Consider the following 24,118-nt stretch of genomic DNA (forward strand, 5'->3'; position numbering starts at 1 on the left):
GCAGAGGTCAGAGGTCGACTCCGCTCACCCATGATGGACAGCCAAAAGAAATGCCACAGGCTCCTGTCCTTATTTCCTGCGCTGACCAGTGAAGCACCCTTTCCTTGTAAAACATTGTGCTTTACCTACTCCCTAGCCTTGTCTTTCCCGAGGGATGCTAGTGAGTCCATGTGGTGGAAAATATAGACTGCACACAAGTGCTTGTCCCCTCCACGGCCCAGGTTCACTTGAAGCAGAAGTTAGCATCCTGGGCCGGTCTGTTCTTTCGGAACCCAGAGTCTTTGAGGGTGATGTTATCTGTCTGATAATGAGCAGAAACGGGATGATCCTGGAGCTTTGCTTTCTATTGAAGGCTTTTGACGGTCTTAGGTGGTAACTTGGTAAAAGGCTGCCTTTAGTGTAGCTCATTCAGCATCTCTTTTACCAACCAGAGAGTGTGAAACTAGTTTCGTATATTACCTAGTTATTCTTTCAAAACAAAAACAGAAAACAAAAAAACAAAAACTGACGCACTGCACTAGTTATTATTAGACATTCTTAGTCTTTTTTGTACATGCAGATTTAAGTTCTAAGATGGTTTATATAATAGGTTATACCTACATTTATATTGTAGAATAATATTAAAAAGCCTGGTCCAGAGACTCCAGCAGCGCGGGCAGGCAGATGTACCATTGTTAGCGGTGTATGCTCGGCCTCGTGGTCCATATATTCTGCACTTTTCTATTTGCCACCAGAGTGGTAGTTTGCTGGCAAAAAAAAAAAAAAGAGAGGACAAAAAATTTACAATTCTTACAAGCTGAATTTTTTTCTTAGCCTTGAGTGACCAAGAAGAATTTGCTTGGGGCAAATTGTGGCAAATATTTTCCCAGACCGGGGAAGAAGCGTCCTGCAGATTACAGATGCCTGATGTTTTCATGCCTCGAGGATTCTTTTCTTTTTACACAGGGGTCGAAGTGACCAATGGATCGTTCATACAAACAAAAAAAGAAAAATATTATTCAGAAGTGACCTTAGTATTGCTTCACTATTCTGAACACATTGAAGACACTCACTTCATGTGGACTGTGAGCTACAGACCTTTACATCCATCCCAGACAGACTGGACGGGGAGCAATTGCTATGCACAGCCTGATGGGCGCTGCGGGTTTTTAGAGCCATTTGAGTTTGTGTGGTTAGGGAGGGACTGAGTGAGCAATGAGGGAGGTGTGCCTGACCAGAGTGGGGCTCCCAGTCAGAGATCCACCTGCAAGTTTCTGTTTCCTTTGTGTGTTTTGTTGCTTTTGAGCATAAAACCAACCATACACAGGCCAGTGCCAAGTGGATTAACTGGCTCAGAACATTCAACATATTGACTTAACCACCTGACGTTCACGGTGTCTTGTTTCCTAGCAACAGATGCAAAGTGATAAATCAAAATTAGTCAGAGGCTACAGATTTTACAGGGTATTTGTTCCATAGCACAAAGTATTCCCCCACTCTTGCATTGCAGCACAAACTACCAAATTTTAATCATTGGATTCCAGCAATAATTTTTATTGGTTTTCAAACTGGCGGAATTTTGATAGTGTTAGTTCGAGTTTGAAGCTTTTGAATTAGATCTCTAAATGGTGACAGTTTACAAGGTTTTATCTAGCTTTCTTATTTATACTTGACTGAATTGTAATGATGATTTTTTTTTTCTAATCGTAATTCGACCTAATAGCCATACAAAAAATGACTCTCTTAGTACTGACTTAGGTTTAGCTTTTCATGGTTGTAGATATTACTTCAGTTTCGGTGCTGGAAAATATGTACAACGTACTAACAGAATCGAAAAAGAATATGGAGATTTGTTTTTTTCAAAGCAGGGAAAGAGGGCAGCAGAGCATTGGAATGGTGTCCTCAAATGCATGTTCATTGTGGGCCTGGAGGAAGAGGGAATTAGTAAGCAGGGTAATCAGAGGTGAAAGTTCAACCCCATTCACGTAGAAATAAACCAGGTGAGCCGCCCCGGATTTTAGCATAGTATTTTTACTCTGATGCTGTTTTATTAATGTTTTCTAAATTTCAAAACACAAAGTGAATGTCTGGAAATTGCTGGGTCCCAATATTGGTGGCTGTTGGAGTTTTTGGACCACTTGCTAGCAGTGATTTAAAAATTATAATTAGCTAAAATCCAAAAAAAAAAAAATAAACCAACAACAAAAATTGTATGGTGCAGAACATGCGCCTTGACAATGGTACTAACTTGTTATTCTAGAGAACACATTAGAATAGATCTATTTTTGCCAGAGCACCCTCCTTCAGTCCTCCGATTACATTTCACTAGAGTTCCTTAAGAGATTGCTGTATATTCATGGGACCTTTTTTAAAAAAGAAGCAAAACAAAAGATTACTTTTTTCTATGTGATTAATATCTTACTTGATCTGCTTTTCCTAAACCTCAGTGGCTTTTCCCTTAGGCAGGGGTGGGGCGGGCGGGCAACCTACTGGATATGACTGTTTTCAGATACTTTAAAAAAAAAAAAAAACCTTTTTGTAGAAATGCTTAATTTTTAAGCGGTTAGGCACTGAGAGTAGCAGAAATCCTGCAAAGCTTTATAGTCCTTTAGACACTCACCTTGTCGTTTCTCTGAGTGAAGTCTTGATTTCAATAATAGTGCTTTCCTCATGCCCTGAATCCGCTGGAGAGGGCTGTTGGTATTTTCAGGTAACAACATTTGTTAGCACAAATATTTCAGACCAACATGTAGTACCCCCCCCATTTATCATTTTCATTTCATTTCTCTCAATCTTTTTTATTTTGGAAAATCATATTGCTATGGTGTGTACCTTAATCTGCCAGCAAACACCACCTACACTAACATTTGTCCCATAAACATCCTCAAGAGAAAAAGTTGTTGCACCTTATGTATATCTCAAGCAAACCAAAATATGATGCTCTTTCTGCTTTGTTTTATTCTAAATTGTTGTATCATATCTTTCTGAAACCATTCTGAATTTAGTTGAAATTATCAATATTTATGCTTTTAACCTTAATTTCTGGATTCAAACCTGTATATAAATCTTTTGAAAAAAATTGTCCTAGCCCTTCTCTGTGATGCTGGAAGTGGATGATTTAGTCTCAGATGGAGACGCAGTACTGTTCCAGTTTTCTTTAGCCTTTTATTTATTTAGTTATTCTGGGTCTTTCCTTTGTAATTTTGAAGTGTGTAGAGTATATTATAGTAACTAACGCTGCAGCTCTAAGAAGCTGAGTGAAAGAAAAAATACTGTAAGACATCCTTTCTAAGTTTGTATCTGTTTGGATACTGTATTGAGATCAGGAAAAGGAGAAACGTCCCACAGCCACGTTAAAGATACAGGTTCTTATTCCCAAATTAGGTGAGCTCCCAGATTCCAGGTCAAAACTGTTGCTTCATTAAAGCCCTTTTCCAAGGCTCAGTCCTACTGTTGTAATTCTGGCAGTCTCTTCCCCACAAATATCAGAAGTGCTTATGTTTAATTCTGTCAGATGAGCTTTCCACCAGGGCCATCCCCAGGCCATGCTGACTGCTTTCGCATGGTATCACTGTTACTCCGGTTCCCTCCACTAAAACCACTGGAGAAAAACAAGTGAGGGAGCACCATGAACAGCCCGGAGCGGCCCAGCTGCTCTGCTGGCTCAGAATCCAACATGTCTGGCCCCGGTCGTTTTCTCGTTCAGTCAGATGCTCCTCTGCCGAAGTCAGAGGAAATTTTGTCTGTGGTCTTTGGCTCGTCGGATGGAAATGTTTGCACCTAGGTAGAATCTCAAGCAAATTCTAAATCGATGCAGAACCGGGAGTAAGCTGACAGCTGAATGACATGTTTTGTTTATACGGTGTGGGGGAGGGATGAGATTTGTCACATCGCTCTGTCCCAAGTCTGGCATTTGGCACAATCTGGAGCAGGGGCACCCTGCTGCCTGCTAATCTGCTGTAGGAATCGTGCGTGTCTGGAGACCAGCGGCTGGAGGCCAGAGGCCGGCGTCCGTAGAGCAGAGGGAAGCCCCGCCACCTCGCTGGGGGAAGGCAGGAGGTAGGGAGAGGCCTGGCGGTGTCCTCTGTGAAGGGAGAGCAGAGGGGTACGCAGTGCTGTGGAGGGGGGATCCCCTTTGGTCGCACGCTCCACAGAGCCCTGACCGAAGGCCAGTCCTCATGGCTACCTCGGCTTTAAGAGTTCATTTCAGTAAGTCCTGTTTCAAAGATTTGTCTTGTTTTGCTTCTACCTTCAGTGCCACTGTTTTCCACTGCAGTGTTTTGACTTTGCAAACCGCCTTCTCCAGAGAGAACAATGTATTGCTGAAAACGGGCAGTAGAAGCAAATGCTGTGATTGCATTTGACCCGTGAAGTATTCAGAGTGACTTCTAGGTGGAAATTAAAGCTTAGCTTTCCCCGCATAGGACCTTGTTTTGCACCTTATGAAGAGTGTACTAATTGTTAATTAGATGTTGCTTTTATTTATACAAGCATTCCCAAAGAATTAGATTTGGATTTTGTTTTTATTTGAGTTTTGGGATTTTTAAAAATTATCTTGTTTAGATTGACTAACATTATACTTAACAATAAACAGGAAACAGTTGTTCAGTTCGTCTTGCCAGCCAGGTCTGGTGAAGTATTCAGGGTCTGATGAACTGCTTTGCCTTAGTTCGGCAGTGATAGCTAAGTTTATTATACTCCATAATAAATGACCTTGTCCTTTTCACTGGGGACGTTATCTTCCTTACATTTCAGAGCAAAGAGGCAACAAAAGAGAGAAAAGACAATATACTGGACTCCCTTCGTCCACCTCCATCTCTTTGTGCTATCTTTCCTTTAAAAATTATTTTATACTTTTTGTTCACAAGAAAAATAATTTTCTCTCCTGGCCAAATTTTATTCGTGGTATTATGATTCACACTAATAAATCGAGAGGGAAACCTTGTCCTTAGAAGTTCTGTGGCCACTGTTTTCTTGTTGCAATCCGTGGTCAACGTTGATCCTGCCCTCAGTTTGACTTTTATTTGCCCAGAACTCGTTGTGAAGATTACTCCTCCCTCCAAAGATTGCCTAAGAACTTGGGCCAGAACTGGTTACTGAGTGACCAGGACCGGATTCTATGCCTCCGAACCGTCCCACCCACACGGCAAAGTCTTACCTCACAAGCTCTAACCTAAATTGCAGAGGCGCCAGGATTCACAGGCTGAGAGGGATCTCTCTTTGTGGCCCCCGAGGGCCGGCCGTGTCCCCTGACACCTCACAGCAGTGCCTCGGCTCCAAGAGCGGCAGGACTGGGGGAAGGGAAACTTCGCGATCAGAGCTCAGCAAGGTTTTTCTCATTTCATTAGCCCTAAACAAGTCTCTCGCTCTCAGGAATTTGTCAAAAATAAGAGTAAAAAACCACCTGAGATTCCACCCACCCGATTATGAACTTTTCTCATAGGTTTGAATTGCTTACTGACACGTCATAAATTAACCATAGCCTCATTCGACCACCAGTTCTTAAGTCTCTTCACAGTTTCAGCATGACCTAATCACTCATTTTTTTTTTTTTGCTTTCAGAAATTGGCTTGGTTCTCTTTAGAGTTGGTGTAAACATGCCATGTAATAAATGATTTCCACTTAATGGTACAACAGAATTATTGCTTTCTTAGATGTATGTGTGGTAAAAGTCAATATACACATTTATATAATTTCTTTCTTCAGAATCTTATACTTAATTTGATATTTCTAAAAATTGCACATGTAAGTCATGTGTATAACATGCTAAAGTACTTTAACTGTGATCTTAAAACTGAATAAAAATATTTAATAAAAATTTGAAATATTTTAAAGATATTCAAATATATTTCTTTACGTTCACACTCCTGGCCATAGAGCCTGTGCCTTCAATACGCCGTGTCCGCTAAGAACACTTGGGGAAATACTTTCATGAAAGTAAGACGTGTCAGCTACTTCAGAGCAGCACGTGGTGGCCTCCCCTAAACTGTTTGCCCGAGACTCTCTGTTGTCTGAGCATCCCCGGATGCTTTTCCCTAAGGTGTGGAGTGGAAATCAGCCAGACAGAGGAGGAACATGTGCTTCAGTCTGCTGCTCAGGACGAGAGCCTGGGGGCACCTCCCTGGAAAAGGGAGACCTGAACAGACGGTCTTTCCCTGAATATAACAAAACTGTGGAAGTGAGGTCATTAAGACTGAGACCTAAGGTACACACTCAGACCTCACGTTTGCTGAATACCATGTTCCTGAAACTTAGAACCTTGGATGTGTCTCTTTATCCTTTGGAACCACGTACCCACACACTGTATGATAAATACACATATAGTATAATTACATCGAACAGGCTTAGCATTCAGACAGCCTTGGCTTCAAATTTGGGTTCTACCCATTTCCCACTGGGGTTTTGACCCTCTCTAAACCACACTTCTCTTATCTAAATGGTGGTGGTGATACTACTACTTCACACCGTTGCTAGGATGAAAAGAATATTTAGGAAAATGTGAGCTTTGCGGCCTGTAACAGAAATGCTCGTTAAATGGTAATTGTTGATTTGATTATTTTCATTTCACCTCCAAGATTGGATCAGGGTGGGGAAATTCTCCTTTCTTCTTGCGTTCTTATGGCTGGACTAATAATAAAATTGACATAACAGACAACATAAAATAACATATTAACAGGAGAAAAACCCAGTTTAAGACATACATATTGGAGATGATAGAGAAATGATGCTCAGCAAACAAAGCAGGCAGTATATATATATATATCTTGTATGCAAAGAAATAATAAATTTGTGAGGAATGACAGGACAAAGAAACTTAGATCTGAAGAATTTAAGCAGAGTTTAGGCTCAAGGTAGTAAATTAGCAAACTTTGTTTACTCAGGGTTCCCGGCGCTGAAGTCCCCAGCTGTGGTGATAAGGATGCGGGGAGAGCATCTTTCACACTGGAGATTTATTTCCTACTTTCAGGGGAGACAGAGACTGGAGGGTCAGAAAGCCATTTTTGCTTCTCAAGTAACTTATTTAAATAATCAATATGCCATTGTGGGATATTGTGGGGTGGCCTGCCCTGGGCGCTAACAGTTGACATGTTTAAGTATATCAAAATGAGATCTAAGCATAACCTCCCCTTCAAAATAAACTTCTGAGGGTCTGATGCATTAGGGGTGAGCTGTTTCAGGAAATCTGGTGGTGTGGGAAACTCAGAGTAGGTTAAATTCCCATAGCTAACTCGTATGTAGCAGTACAAGATTGCTCTATAAAGTGGGTCTACCTAATGCATTACGCTTTCCAGTACTGCACCACACTTCCTTGTAATTACTGAAATTAAATGTGTTGTGGGGAGGGAGGGGTCCATACCAAAGAATATAAATTCTGTTAGAAAAAAAGGTAGCAGAGTATACATATGTGTGGCTTTATGATCCTACACACATTACAATTACACTTGGCCTTTTGGGTAGGACATGAAATCTCGCAAGGAAAAGTGAAATTGTTCTTAACAATAGGTGAGCTAAAATTACCACTGACTCCATTCCATGCGTACGGAAAGAAGATAAAATTGTTAGTCAGGGGGCCGGCCCTGTGGCCGAGTGGTTGGGTTCGCGCGCTCCGCTGCAGGTGGCCCAGTGTTTTGTTGGTTCGAGTCCTGGGCGCGGACATGGTACCGCTCATTGGGCCACACTGGGGCTGCATCCCACATGCCATAACTGTAGGGACCCACAGCTAAGAATATACAACTATGTACCGGGGGGCTTTGGGGAGAAAAAGGAAAAAAATAAAATCTTTAAAAAAATTGTTAATCAGAATTTATCAAAAACCTTTTCACCTTTGAAATTTTCAAATATATGCAAAAGTAGGCTAGCATGTTGAGCTCCACATACCCATCATCCAGCTTCAACAAATACCATTTTCTAAATTCCTACTTCATCTGAATTTAGCCCATTTTCTTCCATTTCATCCCCCAACCCCAGATATGCATATCCTAGAAGCATGATTTCATGTATACTTAGGATACAGCCTTTAAAAATAAATCTTTTGATATGTATGTACAAGTTCCCATTTTTTTTATGTATCGCCTCCTCATGATTCCAAAAATATGTTTCCTTCCTGTCCGAAGCAAAAGGAATCCATGAGCCACAAGAACAGTAGTGCTGGAATGAAGGTAACTTGGAATTAGAAACACTGTTCAAATTGGACATCTACATTTACCTTTTTTGATCTAGTTTACTAAAGAGATTTTAACTTGACCAAAGAGAGCCCTCCCTTAACATGTGTTTGGGGAAGGGAGGGTCTTGCTTTCTATGATCTGTTTTCCAGACTTAATGTCTAAAAAGGCCCAAGGGCTAAAACTTAGAACTGCATATAAAACTGTGGTAAACTTTGTATCACCTTTACACTTTGCCCTCCAACCCTGTTCTCACTGCGTTTTCTTCCTCCACCAGACTTCCAAGACTGAAATCTCTCATAGGGGAGAAGTAGAGACAAAATTTTCGAGGAGCTCTGAAAAGCTGGTGCCAGAGATTAAAAACTCTGAAATCCTGGGTCAACAAACACCAGAAATTAAAGCATAAAATGAAACCCCTTGCTGGAAGAGAGAAAATGAGAATTCTACCATAAGGCTCACCCTACTTGGAGATCCTTTTACCCACGGGAATTTTACGAAAGGTCATTTGGTCTCAGGGTTGTGTGTTGCAGAGTCAGAAGAGAAAAATGTGAGGATTGAACGTGTCTTGAGAATGACGGAGGATGAAAAGGGAAAGTTCATACAAATAGGTCTGTAAAGTTTGATGTCTAAAAGTCAAAATGGTTTTAAAGCCAGTGTGAAAATATTTCCAAGAAATATACTCAAGTAGAATGATTGTTTCTGATCCACTATTTTTTCCATTTGATCTATTTTTTCCAGTCTAATATTGGGCATCGTATCTGTGGTGCTTATGAAAGGCAAATTAAACAGAATTCGCATCTTCCAGAAATAAATATATGAAAACACTGAAAAAATATATACAAACAATAGAAATATAATCGTCGGTAGATACAAAAATACGTGATGATTTGCTATCTAATTTGAAGTATTTGTTGAAATATATTTAATGGAAAGGCAGTATTGATAGAATTTTAAAAATTTTTCCTCCAAAATATATAATTCTTGAGCTAAATACTGGAAAAGTCTAGACATCATTTCATAAAATAATTTTAAATTTTCACTTGCCCCATACTATATCTTTGCTTGGGTTTTTATAGCAGTATATTAAAAATATAAGAGCAATATTCTGCATGTGAATCCTCAATGCATCTTCATTAAACATGTATATCAATCAAAGTCAAAACTGTATTGTTAGGGGGCCAGCCCCATGGCGGGTTTAAGTCCATGCACTCCACGTCCGCAGCCCAAATTCTTGGGTTCAAATCCTGGGCATGGACCTACATCATTCATCAACCCATGCTGTGGTGGCAACTCACATTCAAAATAGAGGAAGATTAGCAACAGATGTTAGCTCAGAGCAAATCTTCCTCACCAAAAAAAATAAAACAATGGGTCGGCCTGGTGGCGTAGCAGTTAATTCACGTGTTCCACTTCTCGGCGGCTCAGGGTTCACTGGTTCAGATCCCAGGTGCAGACATGGCACTGCTTGGCAAGGCATGCCATGGTAGGCATCCCACATATAAAGTAGAGGAAGATGCGCATGGATGTTAGCTCAGGGCCAGTCTTCCTCAGCAAAAAGATGAGGATTGGCAGCAGATGTTAGCTCAGGGCCAATCTTCCTCAAAAGACAACAAAACTGTGTTGTTAGAATAAAATTGCTTAAAAACAGTATGTTCCATTCAACTTCTGTTTCAAGGCCCATGAAAATCATTTAACCTCGCTTGCTTTGGCTCCAGAAAAGTTCTCTGTTATGCATACCTCATGTCCATTATACTGCTTGTATCTTGCTCCTATAACAACAATCATTCAGCAAGTCTGCGTTGGATGCCTCCTACTGGGTACCCACCAAGTACCAACCGGGCAGTCTTCTGAGGTGTGTGATCTAGTGGGGCTGAGAGATACTCCACTGAAATGCAACATGGATAAGGGTGGGCGTGGGAATCAAAGGCTGTCAGGAAGAAGTTATGTGTAGTCTCATGTGAAACTTGATAATCTGCATTTTGAAGACTTAAGAAAAAAAAGTGTATGTGTTCCTGTTCTACTTTAAAAGAATTTTATTATTTTAAAGCTCTTTCTCACATAAGAGATCTTGGCACAAGAAAAGAAGGAGCTGCTTACACCAGGCTGCAGATCTCCCAGACTGACCGAAATGTGTTAGAACTCTGGGGAAGATCGTTATGCAGTGTGTGTTTCCTTTATGTGTGCCCTGGGCACGGACATCCCGGCTCTGCTGATTCCAGGATGGATGTCCTGAGGTGACAGCCTTGGCATGGCTGGGGGTATCTGAAACCGTGAGGTCACAAAGCACAGCTTAAGCATTTGGCCTTAGAGGCAATTCTGGTGGCCATATAGTGTGACTCCCCAACTCTGTTTTCCTTCTTCCTTTGATGTACGTATCTTTCCTCACCTTAGTCCTAACTCTTGCATATTGCTGAAGTTTAATTTTTTCAATCTTTGCATTTTTCTTCAATGGTGACACACCCCTTCCTTCCCCCCTCAACCCCCGAAAAAGTTTTTTTAGCTTTCCCTGTCTTGTTTACTTTTTTCTCACCTGAAAATAACTAATGTTTTTAAAGTGGGTGAATGACTCAAGAAATCCCTTGCTCCGGGAAGATTTCATTCACGATCCTTTGCTTCCGGGAGCTGTTGTGAAGGATTCTCGTTTTTAGTGTTGCTGCTGCCATTTCAACGTGAGTCTAAATGGAGCACATGAGTCTTCCTTTGTTAATCCTCAGCCTTTAAAAAGGACTTTACTACAGGAAATACCTGTTCTAATCTAGGACTGTGTGGGATTACTTCCCCTGTGGGAGTACTGAAGGCTGTGTGTCTACTTTTTAAACTAAACCTTCATCTCAGTATGGCCAAATCAAAATCCCCTTTTTAGAGATCAATAGTTAAAGAAATTCTTTTTTTTAACTCCAAAATCATCTGCTTCTTAAAGCAAGATGATGTCTCTTGGGTGTGCAAACTGCACGGTACATAAGTGTGAATTCGGAGAGACTCAGGCGCTGAGATCTGTGTCGCCAGAAGGCTCCACTGGTCTTCCTCTCCCCACTTCCAAAGATCTGACTTTAAACGGGTGGGTCACCTTGGGAGCAACGTGTCCTGAGGACCTGGTGTGTGCCAAGGACTGGCTGAAGCCTGCACGAGCCCACCCACCCTGGCACCTGAAATTCCAGCAGGACTGCTTGGGGTTGACTCAAGTATGCACAGCCCTTCCTAGGACACCGTTCAAACTGGAATCAGACCAAAATTTTTTCTTCTATCTATGGGCATTTATTCATGTGAATTACTTTTTTTGGGCTCTCTTTCACTCCTACCCACACATCCAATATTCCATATGCCTTCTTTTAAAAAACAAATGGTTTTCTGGTCCGGGTGTGCACTTTTCTCTTTTGAGTTGCCTTTGTGTGACATTCTAGCCTGCCACCACCAGCACCTGCTCCTCAGCCAAAGATCTATTTTAGAATCTGTCCCAGCTTTTGAGCCTACTGCAGAGAGCAGCGTCAGTAATTGGTGGTGCAAGATGAACTGAGTCATAAATGAACTGATGAATAATATTTCCTAGGGAAGCGCAGACCTTCACCCACAGTCAAAGAAAGTCAAGGCAGAACCAACCACGTGGCAAGATTGCTCTTCCGGCTGGGCCCTGGAAGACGCCCCAGCCACAGAGCACAAAACTGGCTTTTCCCCGAAGGTTCACCTTTCCCTGCTGAGGAGGGTTGGCTGCCAGCACAATCCTCCGAGACCTGGATGGGAGCCAAGGCCTCCGAGATTAAGCTGCTACAGATGAGCGATGCAATTCACACTTCTTGGTCCCTTTTATTTTCTTCCTAGTCAATTTTACATTAACGGTAAAACTTTGTAACTTGAATGTTAACCTCGTAATAGCTTAAACGGTTTACCTTCAAAACTTAAATCATACGCACGTACGGTTCTGTTTGAAAATCAGACAGAAGGTGATCCATTTTCATGTAAACAGTGACCTTCTGTGTCCCCAGGATACAAAATAAAAGCTGAGAAATGGGCACTTCTCCTCCCACCATCTTTATTTTTTAAAAAATAAAGCTAGTATTTTATACTGCTTGTGTTGCAAGTATTACCCACAATGTTTAAGTAGAATTATACGGGTTTCAAATTCACTCAACAGCCTGATCCACCTTTTCCAGTTTTAAAGGAGTATTTTCTCCTGATTGCCCTACAAGGTTGTGTAAACCTAATTGTGTTCATTTCTACAGAGCTGCCTTTTTTTTTCCTCTCTTTTGATACCCACACCAGATAAGCGTGATTCAGCTTATAAATCATGTGAAGGGTCCCCTATCTCCCTGCACTTCTTATACCCAAGTGGAGACCTGTTGCTCACGTGCCGTCGGAGGCTGACTGACTGGCTCCTTCGCAGATCACTAGGCGCATGTCACCCTGCAACCAGGCCTCCAGGGAGCCAGAGAGAGAAAGGAACTACCAGCCGGCCTGAGTACATTTGCACTTTCCACTTGGCCATGATTATCAGCCAGAGAATATTCTCCTGAGATGGCCGAGACCAGGTCTATTTCAAATGACTTCCAAAGGACAATGCTGTCATCACATACTTGAGGAAATTGCCGGCTGTACAGAGGAAGAGAAGTGACATTCTGAAATGCGATAGTGGAGCATAACTGTAAAACGAAAGCAGTTTAAATATATTACTGGACAAAAACCATTAGCCCAATGAACGCAAATAACCTCCCTGAGGAGGGGCACTGTTTCCGGATAACTTCTCCCCTGGTTTGGAGGAAATGAATCTCTTACTGGAAGGCCTTCGAGGGTCATTAAAGGAGTTTGCAACTGAAACATGTTATCAGGGCGTCAGATTTTTCCACTTGTGTAAACAACTCCATTCGAATCACTGTGACATTTTTGCAGGCAAGGAAGCCAATAACAACCGGTATAACCAGAGCCAGGCAATTTTGCTTTCTGAAAGAAGAGTTGTCAACTCTTGATTATTCCTCTCAGATTATCCTCACAGATGCTGCCAAATTCCTATTGACATCACCCACACCATTAACCACTTCATTAAATTCTTCGTATTGTTAATGCTGTCTTTATTTGATCTGATTCAGCAAGAACTAGCAGAAAGGAAACTTTACATCTCTGGGCTCAGGGAAAGATGCAAAGCTTGAGACCCCTGCACTGCCTTAGGCCGGCCCAGGACATCCAGATGCGTAGAAGTTGGCATGTGGGTCCCTGTGCACAGATGGTGTCCTTGGGATTATCCACAGGGCAGAGTGATCATCGTGATTCCTTTATACACTACGGAGACACTGAAAGAGTTTATGCAGCTTCCTAATGTGCCAATGAGTCTCAAGGTATGGTACCCTCCTCGCGAGAAGCTGAGACTAGAGTAAGATGGTGATGAGCAACCCCTAGTAAATATGTTCACGCTTGAGCCCAAATGCAGTATGTCAATTCGTAAAGAGAGAGGGTTTCACTTTTTTGTTTTGGTATTCTTTGTTGTTGTTTTGCCAAAACAGGAGAGGGAGTTTCTAGGACAATCACATTGGATTCCGAAAAAATATCTTGAAATCTCTTGTCTTGAAGTAGCTGCTCCCAGTGGGACCCAGACCACAGGCACTCCAAGCTGGAGGCTGAGAACTGATGGAGAGAATTACCCCAGACAAGGGATGTGTGGTGAGGACTGCCAGATGTGGGATCTCTGACAACCAGGATCCTCTTTAATATAAATCTCCAGTCCACAGCAAGCAGAAAAGAGATCCCCCAGGAGTCAGAGAGCCAAGCTAGGGGGAGGAGGAGCCATTTTGTACAGCCCTGTAGCACCAGTTAGCACAGTGCCAACACACAACAGGTAACCAAAAAGTCCCAGTGATTGGGGCAAGCCTTTTGCCCCTCTCCATTCTGAACCCCTTTGTGACCAGAATCAAATCACCTCACCTCTCTGTTTCCACATCTCTAATGTGGGCACTCAGACATCTACTTCTGGCGACCTTCCATGAATGCAGTGAGATACTACATTTGAACAAATTTTGTAAACTAAAATGCTATATACACAGGTAATGGTTAAAAAATTAGAAAGCTTTAAGAGATAAAAAACCATACACTGGGAGAAATATCTGCAAACACATTTCATGAATGACTTGTATCCAAACTATGCAAAGAACTCTTAAAACTCAACAAGAAAGCAATCCAATTTGAAAGCAGGCAAAAGATCTGAACCTCATGAAAGAGGATATACAGATAGCAAATAAGCACATGAAATGATGTTCAACATCCTATGTCATTAGGGACTTACAAATTAACACAACAATGAGATACCACTATATTCCCATTAGAATGGCTGAAATCCAAAATCCTGACCATATAAAATACTGACAAGGTTGTGGAGCAACTGGAGCTCTCATTCATTGCTGGTGGGAATAAAAATGGCACGACCACTTTGGAACAGTTTGGCAGCTTCTTATAAAGCTAAGTATAGGCTTAGCGTATGATGCAACCATTGTCCCCTTACATATTTACCCAAATGAGCTGAAAATTTATATTCATACAAGAACCTGCGCAAAAATGTTTATAGAAGCTAAATAATAAATGAATGGATGAATGAATGAATGGGTGCCCCAAACTGGAAGCAACCAAGATGCCCTTCATAGGTGAATGGATGAACAAACTGGGGTACATCCATAGAACGGAATTTTATACAATGACAAGCAAGGAGTTATCAAGCCAGGAAAAGACATGGAGGAACTTTAAATGCGTATTACAAAGTGAAAGAAGGCTATCTAAGAAGGCTATATGTTGTATGATTTCAACTAAATGACCTTCTAGAAAAAGCAAAACTATAGAGAGAGTGAGAGGATCAGTTGGTTGAGCAGAGAAACTGTTGTGTGTGGTACTATAATGTTGGATACATGACATTATGCATTTGTCAAAACACATAGAATGTGGGGCTGGCCCCATGGCCGAGTGGTTAAGTTCGCGCGCTCCACTTCAGGTGGCCCAGTGTTTCGTTGGTTCGGATCCTGGGCGCAGACATGGCACTGCTCATCAAACCACGCTGAGGCAGCATCCCACATGCCACAACTAGAAGGACGCACAGTGAAGAATATACAACTATGTATCGGGGGGCTTTGGGAAGAAAAAGGAAAAAAGTAAAATCTTTAGATAGGAGATAAAGCAATTGAAATACTAATTTAAAAAAAATAAAAACAAAAACAAAAACGCCTAGAATGTGCACCCAAAAAAGTGAACTCTTATGTAAACTATGAACTTTAGTGATTAATCATGAATCAATATCGGTTCACCAATTGTACCAACAGTGCCACACTAATGCAAGATGAGGGGTTGGAAGAGTGAGGGGGTATTTGGGTGTTCTCTGTACTTTCTGCTCAATTTTTCCATAAACCTAAAACCAGTGTAAACAATAAGGTCTATGAATTAAACAAAAAATTAGAAAGTCTCCTCCGTGTGTCTACTTCTCAAATATCTCCAAAGAGGAACTGTTTAGTGGCTAAAATCCACGTTAATTTTCTCATTGACGATTCTTCTGTTTAATAAAATAGGTAAACCAAGTAAAAAAAAAAAAAAACCCACAGTTTTCCTTCTTTGGCACTCAACAGTCTTTTTTTTTCTTTTTCTGTTTTGGATAGAAAAAAAGTCATTGGTAAACTTTTCCTTTTCCTGAATTGGTCCGTACACAAAAAAAACTGGTAAGCACTGCATCTAAATGAAAATGAAAATAAAAAGCAAGTCCTCTGTAGGGACAGATACTGTCTTCCACGGGTGGTCGTTCTTGGTCCAGGTATCAAAGAGTGTTTTAAAAAGCATAATGCTCAGAAAGCTCCGATGCTGCTGAAGGGGGAGGGGTTGGCGCCCTGTCCTGTTCACTAAACCACTTCCCTGTTTTCACTGTTTCACTGACTTGGGGAAAATGCCTTACGGACTTTACCGCTGCTGTGACGCCCATTTCTATCAGGCTTGGAAGTAATACAACGTTTGTTAGAGCCTGGAGACAGAATCTGAGAAGCGTGAGTCTCTCTTGAGAGGGGATGGACCTTCACGCTCTCACGGGTTCATTTATCCACCTGCTCAGCAAATCCTTACCGAGCCTACTGACAACTGGGGCTTGAGATTTTTGTGAGAAAGCCCTCATTTCTGCCTCAACAAAGTCACAATCTGTTGGGAAGGTGGGAAGGCAAAAAAATTGAGAATTACAATGTAAAATGATAATCCTTCTAATGCCTGAGGAGCATAGTGGAGGGAACCAGGAAGACATCCCAGAGGAGGCAACTAATGAACCTGTGAACAGGGCGAGTCATTGGAACTGCCTCTCACCCAGGGAAGCAGAAGGCATATTGCAGACAACCCGTCTTTCACTGTGGCAGGATGGCCTCTGTTTCCGTTCTGCAGGAAGCATAAAGACCGTGGCATAAAGAGAGGCAAAAGGCATGGATGGATTTCCAAATGAGCACAAATGTTACAAAATCTGATAACTTAATCCTGTTTTCTTTACAATGTTTTAGGCTCCTTTCAATGTTTCAGCTGGCAATGCTGAAATCCCAATTATTTTTAATTAGATTTTCATAATAAAATTACCTATGATCTTCAGTAATACTAAATTAGAAATCGTACCCACTCTTTCAATTCTTGTAAGCAAAGCATTGGTCCTTTTGCCTTTCACTGTTCCCATCCTGTCCTGCACCGGCTGCCCGTGGCGCTGTGCACCTTAGGGCCTCTGCCCCCGTGAACAGTGTATGATGGAGGGGTAGGGGCCCCGGCCTGGGAGCTTCCAGATCTGTTTGCATTATAGACTGGCCCTTGCTGGATGCACTGGATGACTAAGAAAAAAGCTCAGGGTGTTCTGAAGACATCAACAAAGTTGGGGCATCAAAGGAAACATTTTTTAAATAACTTGACATTATTTAAGTCTGAGCAGGAAATAGGTGACACAATGGAATTGAGCAAAGTTGAGTTTAATAAGGGAACTAGTTACAAAGGTGCTGGGAAACCACAAAAGATAGTCCAGGGTCCTTGGGCTACTAACAGAGGGCCCTGCAACCCCGCTTCCTCCCAGACCTGAGGGGTCTAGGTCCTGGAAAGGTAACTTGAACTTGGAGACACAGAGGGCTGGGTGGGGAGGGCAGGGGGTAGAGACCCACAGCCAGCCCAGGACTCTACCTTCCTCCCTTCCTCTCATCTCCTGCTCTGTTTGCCATTTGCTAAACCCAACCAGAAGCCAAGAACAAGAGAACTTGTTGAAACAGTGTGTTCATCTCCCTTCCCAGGTCCCAGAGCAGTGGGGAGTGGAACTGGATGGCAAAGGAAGCTCTCTGGCATCAGATAGTTGATGGCCCCAAAATAGTGTCTACTTATGTCACATGTTAGTATATTATTTTGAAATATTGGCGGGGAAGAAATCATAATCTTTTTTCATGCTCGAGGCCTCTGGAAGTCTCAGTTGGGTCTCCCCATTTGGTGTGTCTGACCTGAAGAATCAGGTGTCATAATTTGGTCCTTTTCAGTCAGCTGCAGCCCAGAATATCAAAGGCTCCCAAGGAGGGACCGTATGTTCTGCTCAGCTGAGCATGCTGGGCTCTGACCTTAGCGGAGCTGGGCTGTCAGCCTGAAGGGCAGGGTGGAGCTGGAACCTGCTGATCAGGCCATACATGTGTCCTGCCACCTGCCCTCCGTGTGTGTTTGGTGACACTGGCAGCTTCAGGCCCGTCAGGAGCAGAAAGATGCACACTTCGGGAGGCGAGCTGTCCTACTGGAGGGGGAAAAAAAACAAAACAAAACCAGAGTCAACACATAGTTTAGAAAAAAACCAGGGTTAGTACATGGCACTCCAATGGATTTTTTCCAGGGGAAAATGTGGTTATTTAATAATGTTGATGCCTCTCACTAGCTCTCAGCGGTTAAAAGCAACAGAGCATTTTCATCTGTCCTCGGTATCAAAACAGAGCATTTGTATTTAAATATTTGCGTTAAACATATCTTGTGTTTGTAGAGCATTAATGCTGTTGACGTTGTTCTATAGCTGCAGTCTTTAGGGAGCTGGAATCTGTCTTCAATATTAGTCAACAAACCTTAGAAAACATCTGAATAGGAATCAGGATATGTAAGCTACTCCAGGGGGCCCTCGAGGTGAGAACGAGAAGATCAACTCCGGTGGCGTGGGTGGTAAGGAAGGCTCGGATCTTAGAGGTGGACGGGCTGCTCTTCTTGCTACTGCTGGTTTCCCCTCCGAGGGTGTGCATTTGGGCCCGGGAGGGAGGCTCCATGTGCAGGGGAAGCCGTGGCTCTGGTCCAGAGTGAAGCCCTCCGCTTCCTTTCCCGCCCGGGGTCTACCTTGAATTACTAGAAAACTTGTCTCTAGCCTCTGGACACTGACCTCACACACTTAACTCCACTTCCCTCTGTTTACCCTGACCCCTAAATTCGGAAACCATGTTCTGATGTCTTGGGAGAGAAAGTAATTCACCAGCGGGGAGCTGAGCCATTGAGCAGGTGACAAAGGTGGCAGAGGGGCCTTTGTGGATGCCATCCTCTGTATCTGTAGTGTCCTCATTTCACTCCCCCCTTTTTGTACCTCAGAGAGCCGACATGCCAGCTGAGATCCAAGGGTGAGGGGGCTCCAGTCCCCAGAGCCAAGGAAGAGGCCCAGATGAAGGCCCCACCGTCTTTCCTATCCTGACCATGCCAGCCTCAGACCAGCTGGCAGAAGAGCCTGGGTGTCAGAGAGCTTAATGTAATCGACCTCACGTGGCTGAAGAGGAAATTCGAGTGCCCCTGAGAGCTGTAAGTTTTCATCAATGACTTGGGCCTGACCTGGGGAAAGGAGTTTGAAGGAGGGGACCAGCAAGATGTGACCTGTGTTACCCAGAGGTTCAGAGTGACATGGCACGATGGAAAGGAAGATAGTGAGGGTCTGGGGTGGTGGGGGCAGCCGAACCAGAGACAGATGAGATCAGAAAGATGAAGCGCCCCACTCCGCCTTTTCCTGCTTTCCCCCGTCTCTCTCCTTCCCCTGCCTTGCCCTTCCCCCACCCAAGCCTTTTCCGAGACCTGGGGGCAGAGGGCCCCTGATCTCCAGACTTCCCCAAGGGAGGTCTCCCCAGGTGAGGGGAGAATCTACCTGTGTTGCAATTCAAGACTTGGGACCAGTGGGGAGATTGGCATGTCCCTTCAAGAGTATGTGTGTGGCAGCAGCAGCCCTTAGGCCAGCCCAAAGCGGGGCTAGGCAAATGGCGTTGTAAGGCCAGGACTCAGATGTACCACTGTCACTAGGATCTGGGCCGTCATCACCTAACTCTACTCCCCGAAGAGGGAGACACATGCTGGAGAGACAACCCTGCCCCTAGTCCCCCTTCTTTACCACTCCCCAAGGGACCCTGACACCCAGCTTCCCAGACTCGGAAGCCTCCAGGGACCGAGTAGCCAATTCTCACCTCCCTTGAGCTGTTTCTTCTAAAACAGCAGCCACAAAAACTGCTGTGTCCTTAAAGCCATTAATAACCTGAACCCTCAAATCTGGAGGTGTGACTTCATGGCTCATTGCTCTTGACTCTCAGTGATGTCCCATTGTTGACCCTTTGCCTTCGCAGCCTTCAATACTTTGACCTTTGCGATCTCCCAGCTGCCCTCTTCTCCTACCTGCCTGGCCAAACCCAGTCTGTCACCTTCACCAATTCCACTAGGTTATTGAGGCCTTTTGGTCACGAGCGCCTTCCACCAAATCAGTGCCCGAGGATGCTGCATAACAATCTCCTTCCTTGATTAGAGCATCTTAATTATGCTCTAGGAATTTGCTTAAACAGATTAATCATTCTCGAGGACAAATTTAGAAGCAGCGCTTGCTAAGGGATCTGCTCTGAATATCTCCTGGGAAATTCTGATTACACCTGCCTGGTGGGCCCCATGCCAGGGCCTTGGGTGCCCTAAGGACTTGGACACTGGCTGAAAGCTATATACTGCCCCTGCATGCTTCCCTTCACTGCTCTGGGCCAGCCAAGCAGGCTCTGGAAGGTTGTGAAATGGTGGCTGGGGATTGGGAGCAGGGGTCCTGGTGTTCTCTCTCCCTTCTAGAGTGCAGTCTGCGCCCAGAACGGTGAATTTGTGGACGACTCCTCAAGGACATGAAAGTCTTAGTCAGTCCACTTATTTGGGGAAACCTCATTAGATTCTCTGGCTTTTAAAAACTATGGATATTGGCACCTGACCACAGAGCAACTTAAGCAGAATCTGCAGGATGGGGCATCTCTATTTTGATAAAGCAACTGGAAGAGCCCGCCAGGTGGTTGTAATACACAGCCATGTGGAGAGCCAGAGCAAAATCTGAGCACAAGCAGATGGTTTACTTCTGTGCACATAAATGTGGGGAGTCAGCCCCAGAGTCCTTCGGTCCTGAGGACAGATCTGACACTAATGGCAAATGATGTATGACCCAATGTACCCAAAGTGGGTGTTCACAACCCTTGATGCTGGGGGGCAGAGGGGCAGTGTTTCTTGGTGAATGAAATCCAGGGCTTTGGATCGGACTACATGGATTTAAGTGCAGTTCTAACATTTCCTAGCTCTGTGAGCTTGGGTAAGCTACTTAACATCTCTGAGCCCCAATCTTCTCATAAAGGCTATACCAACATAGGACTATAGAGGGATGTGGATAAAATTATGCAAGTGAAGAGATTAGAATAGTATCTGACATATAGTAAGCTCTCAGTAAAAGTTAGTTATCATTGTTTTCCTCGTTTTTGTCTTTGACATCACCATTTGGCTCAAGGATACAACAGAATTTTAATAAGAAGTCAGGCCATTAGACTTTTCCTAGTATATTAGTCAGTGCTCTCCAGAGAAACAGAACCAATAGGATATGTATGTATATCTAGAAAGAGAGAGAGATTTATTATAGGAATTGACTTCTGTGATTATAGAGGCCAAGAGGCCCACAATCTGCCATCTGCAAGCTGGAGACCAAGGAAAGTTAGTGGTATAATTCAGGCTGAGTCTGAAGGTCCAAGAACTAGGAGCACTGATGTCTGAGGGCAGAAGAAGGCTGACCCAGCTCAAGCAAAGAGCAAATTTGCTCTTCCTCCACCTTTTTGTTCTGTTCAGGCCATCAGTGCATCAGAGAGAGTGACCTTCTTTACTCAGTCTACTGATTCAAATACTAATCTCTTCCAGAAACACCTTCACAGACACATCCAGAAATAATGCATTACCAGTTATCTGGGCATCCTTTAGTCCAAACCAACACATAAAATTAACCTTCAAAACTCCATTCCTTGTCAACTTGGCATCCATGCACATTTCCTTAGACCATGCTTAATCTTCAAATAAAGACGATAAAAATGTTATAATTCTGCCTAACATAGCAACTATCCTGTGTACGACCAGAATTGCACTAATCCCTTCCCCAGAAGAGGAGATAAGTTCTTGAGTGAAGTTTACTGCTCTCCTGATAGCCCATAGCTTGCATACTATGATGGAAAATTAACAATGTTTAAATTCTGATGTACAGATGACACATCTTATGTTACACGATAAGAGAATAAAGGAGGAAAGAAAATGAAGATATTTGCATAATATATGTATTTATACACACAAATGCATTCATAGCAAAATAGGTAGTTAATGCTCATGACAGTTACGGTCCTCATTTCTCTAAGTGGCCATGTAGTCATAGCTGGTATTTATAACTACATTCCTCCACTACCCATTCCGTACTCCCTTTGCCTTCAGCAAGCAGCTCACCTGGTTGTGGTTCTTTACCTCATGGAGTGACCCAAACTTTCATTCCAGAAGTGACTGTGCTGTTAGTAGTCCTGACTGGATTGGGTTGTTGTAGTTTTCCGTTGACCTTAATCACAGGGCAAGGAAATAATAAGTGACACCCTGAGGGATCTCCTGTATTGCCGACATACTTTTTCCACTCCACTGTGAAATAGTAGTCCAATTTGCCCATGGGAGTCTGGATCAATCACTCCAGCCATCATCAGAACTTCTTGTTTTGCCTGTTGATTCAGAGGCATAAGGAGCCCAAAGTAGCTGGGAGGTAGTCTTAACTTCCAGTTCAATGGAATCATTGCTGTGCCTGCTGGCGGAAGCATTTCTTCTTCAGAACTAAGATCTCTGGGCCAGCAGAGCATAAAGCTGTGGGAACAGAAAGCAAAAACTTCGCTAGTGGGTCACTAGAGGTAACAGTGAGTAGTGCCACTCCCATTTCCACCCATTAATTCCTAGACCTGTGAATCCTGGCTATAAGGGAAATAGCATCTTAGGATGCTAATTCAGATCATATACAGCCTTCTGGACATCCTTGCCCCAGCCCTGCATGGTATTTCCATCTAACTGGCACTGTAACAATTTTCAAAAGGCTGTTCCATTGTTCTATCAAGCCAGCTGCTTCAGGATGGTGGGAAACATGATAAGGCCGGTGAATTCCGGGAGCATGAGCCCATTGCCACACTTCTTTTGCTGTGAAGTGAGTTCCTTGATCAGAAGAAATGCTGTGTGGAATACCCTGATGATGGATAAGTTAGTCCATGGATGGTAGTTTTGGCAGAAGCGTTGCATTAAGGGAAGACAAGTCTATTCCAGTAAGGACAAAAGGCTGCTCCTTCCATGATGGAAGCAGTCCAATGTAATCAACCTGCTACCAGGTAGCTGGCTGATCATCCCAGGGAATGCTGCCACATCGGGAACTCAGAGTTGGTCTCTCCTGCTGGTAGACTGGGCAGTCAGCAGTGGCCATAGCTAGGTCAGCCTTGGTGAGTGGACATCTATATTGCCGAGCTCATGCAGAACTTCCATCCCTCCCACCATGGCCACTTTATACATGAGACCACTGGGCTATGACAGGGGTGGCTGGGGTAAGAGGCTGACCGGTATCCATAGAATGGGCTACCCTATCCCCCAGATTGTTAAAATCCTCCTCTACTGAGGTCACCCTTTCGTGAGCGATCACATGGAACACAAATATCTTCATGTCTTTTGTCCATTCAGAGAGGTTTATACACATGCCTCTTCCACAAATTTCTTTTTCACCAATTTTCCAATGATGTTCCCTCCAGGTCCCGGGCCATCCAGCCAGATCACTGGCCGCAGCCCATGAATTGGTATATAAGTACGTCTCTGGCCATTTCTCCTCCTAAGCAAAGTAAACAACCAGGTGCCCTGCCCGAAGTTCTGCCCACTGGGAGGGTTTCCCTTTACCCTCAGACTGTCCCAGAAAGGGGCCGTGGTGCTGCAGCTGTCCACTTTCAGGTGGTACACGCATATCATGCAGAACCACCTAGAAACCAAGTCCAAGTCTTGTCTTTCTCTGTCGAGTGATTGAAGGGATCTTGCCATGAGACAATTGGTGCAGGCCGGGAGAGAGACAGCAGTGTGGTAGAAGTGGGGACTATAGACATGTGTGCCGCTTCTTGGTGTAACTTACTTGTGCCTTCAGGGCCTGCTTGGACCTGATCACAAATATATCACTTCCACTTGATGCTGAAGTGACGATGCCCGACTTTATGGCTTGGTGGGTCAGATACCAGTTCATGGTGGGAAGCTCAGGTCACTTGGTAACTTGGTGACCCATGGTCAACATTCAGTCTCTACTAAGGGCAAGCAGCAGGCCAAGAGCTGTTTCTCAAAAGGATAGTAGTTTTCTGCAGATGATGGCCTTGCTCCAAAATCCTAAAGGCCTGAGCCGCAATTCACCCACAAGGGTCTGCAAAAGGCTCCAGATGGTATCCTTATCTGCTGCTGACACTTCAAGCACCACTGGGTCTACTGAATCATATGGCCCAAATGACAGAACAATTTACACAGTAGACTGGACCTATTGCAGAATCTTCTCTTGTTCTGGACTCCACTCAAAACTAGCAGCTTTTTGGGTCACACAGGAAGTAGGCAGGAATAGCACACCCAAATGGGGAATATATTGCCTCCAAAATCCAAAGAGGCCCACTAGGTGTGGTGCCTCTTTCTTAGTCGCAGGAGAGGTCAGATACAACAACTGATGC

General features: G+C 43.6%; 1 protein-coding gene across 5 annotated transcripts in view; it reads left to right on the plus strand.

Moving 5' to 3' along the window:
- The window catches only part of BBX (BBX high mobility group box domain containing), a 258,252-nt gene extending 256,887 nt beyond the window's left edge, over positions 1–1,365 (plus strand). For all 5 annotated transcript variants that reach the window (XM_046658686.1, XM_046658685.1, XM_046658688.1 and 2 more), the window contains one exon: positions 5–1,365. In XM_046658686.1, coding sequence (XP_046514642.1) covers positions 5–92 — 88 coding nt within the window. In that variant the 3' untranslated portion in view covers positions 93–1,365. The remainder of the gene's footprint in view (positions 1–4) is intronic.
- Positions 1,366–24,118: the final 22,753 nt, after the last annotated feature.

Source organism: Equus quagga, chromosome 4 (assembly GCF_021613505.1).
Source record: "Equus quagga isolate Etosha38 chromosome 4, UCLA_HA_Equagga_1.0, whole genome shotgun sequence".
In the NCBI taxonomy this organism is placed as follows: Eukaryota; Metazoa; Chordata; class Mammalia; order Perissodactyla; family Equidae; genus Equus; species Equus quagga.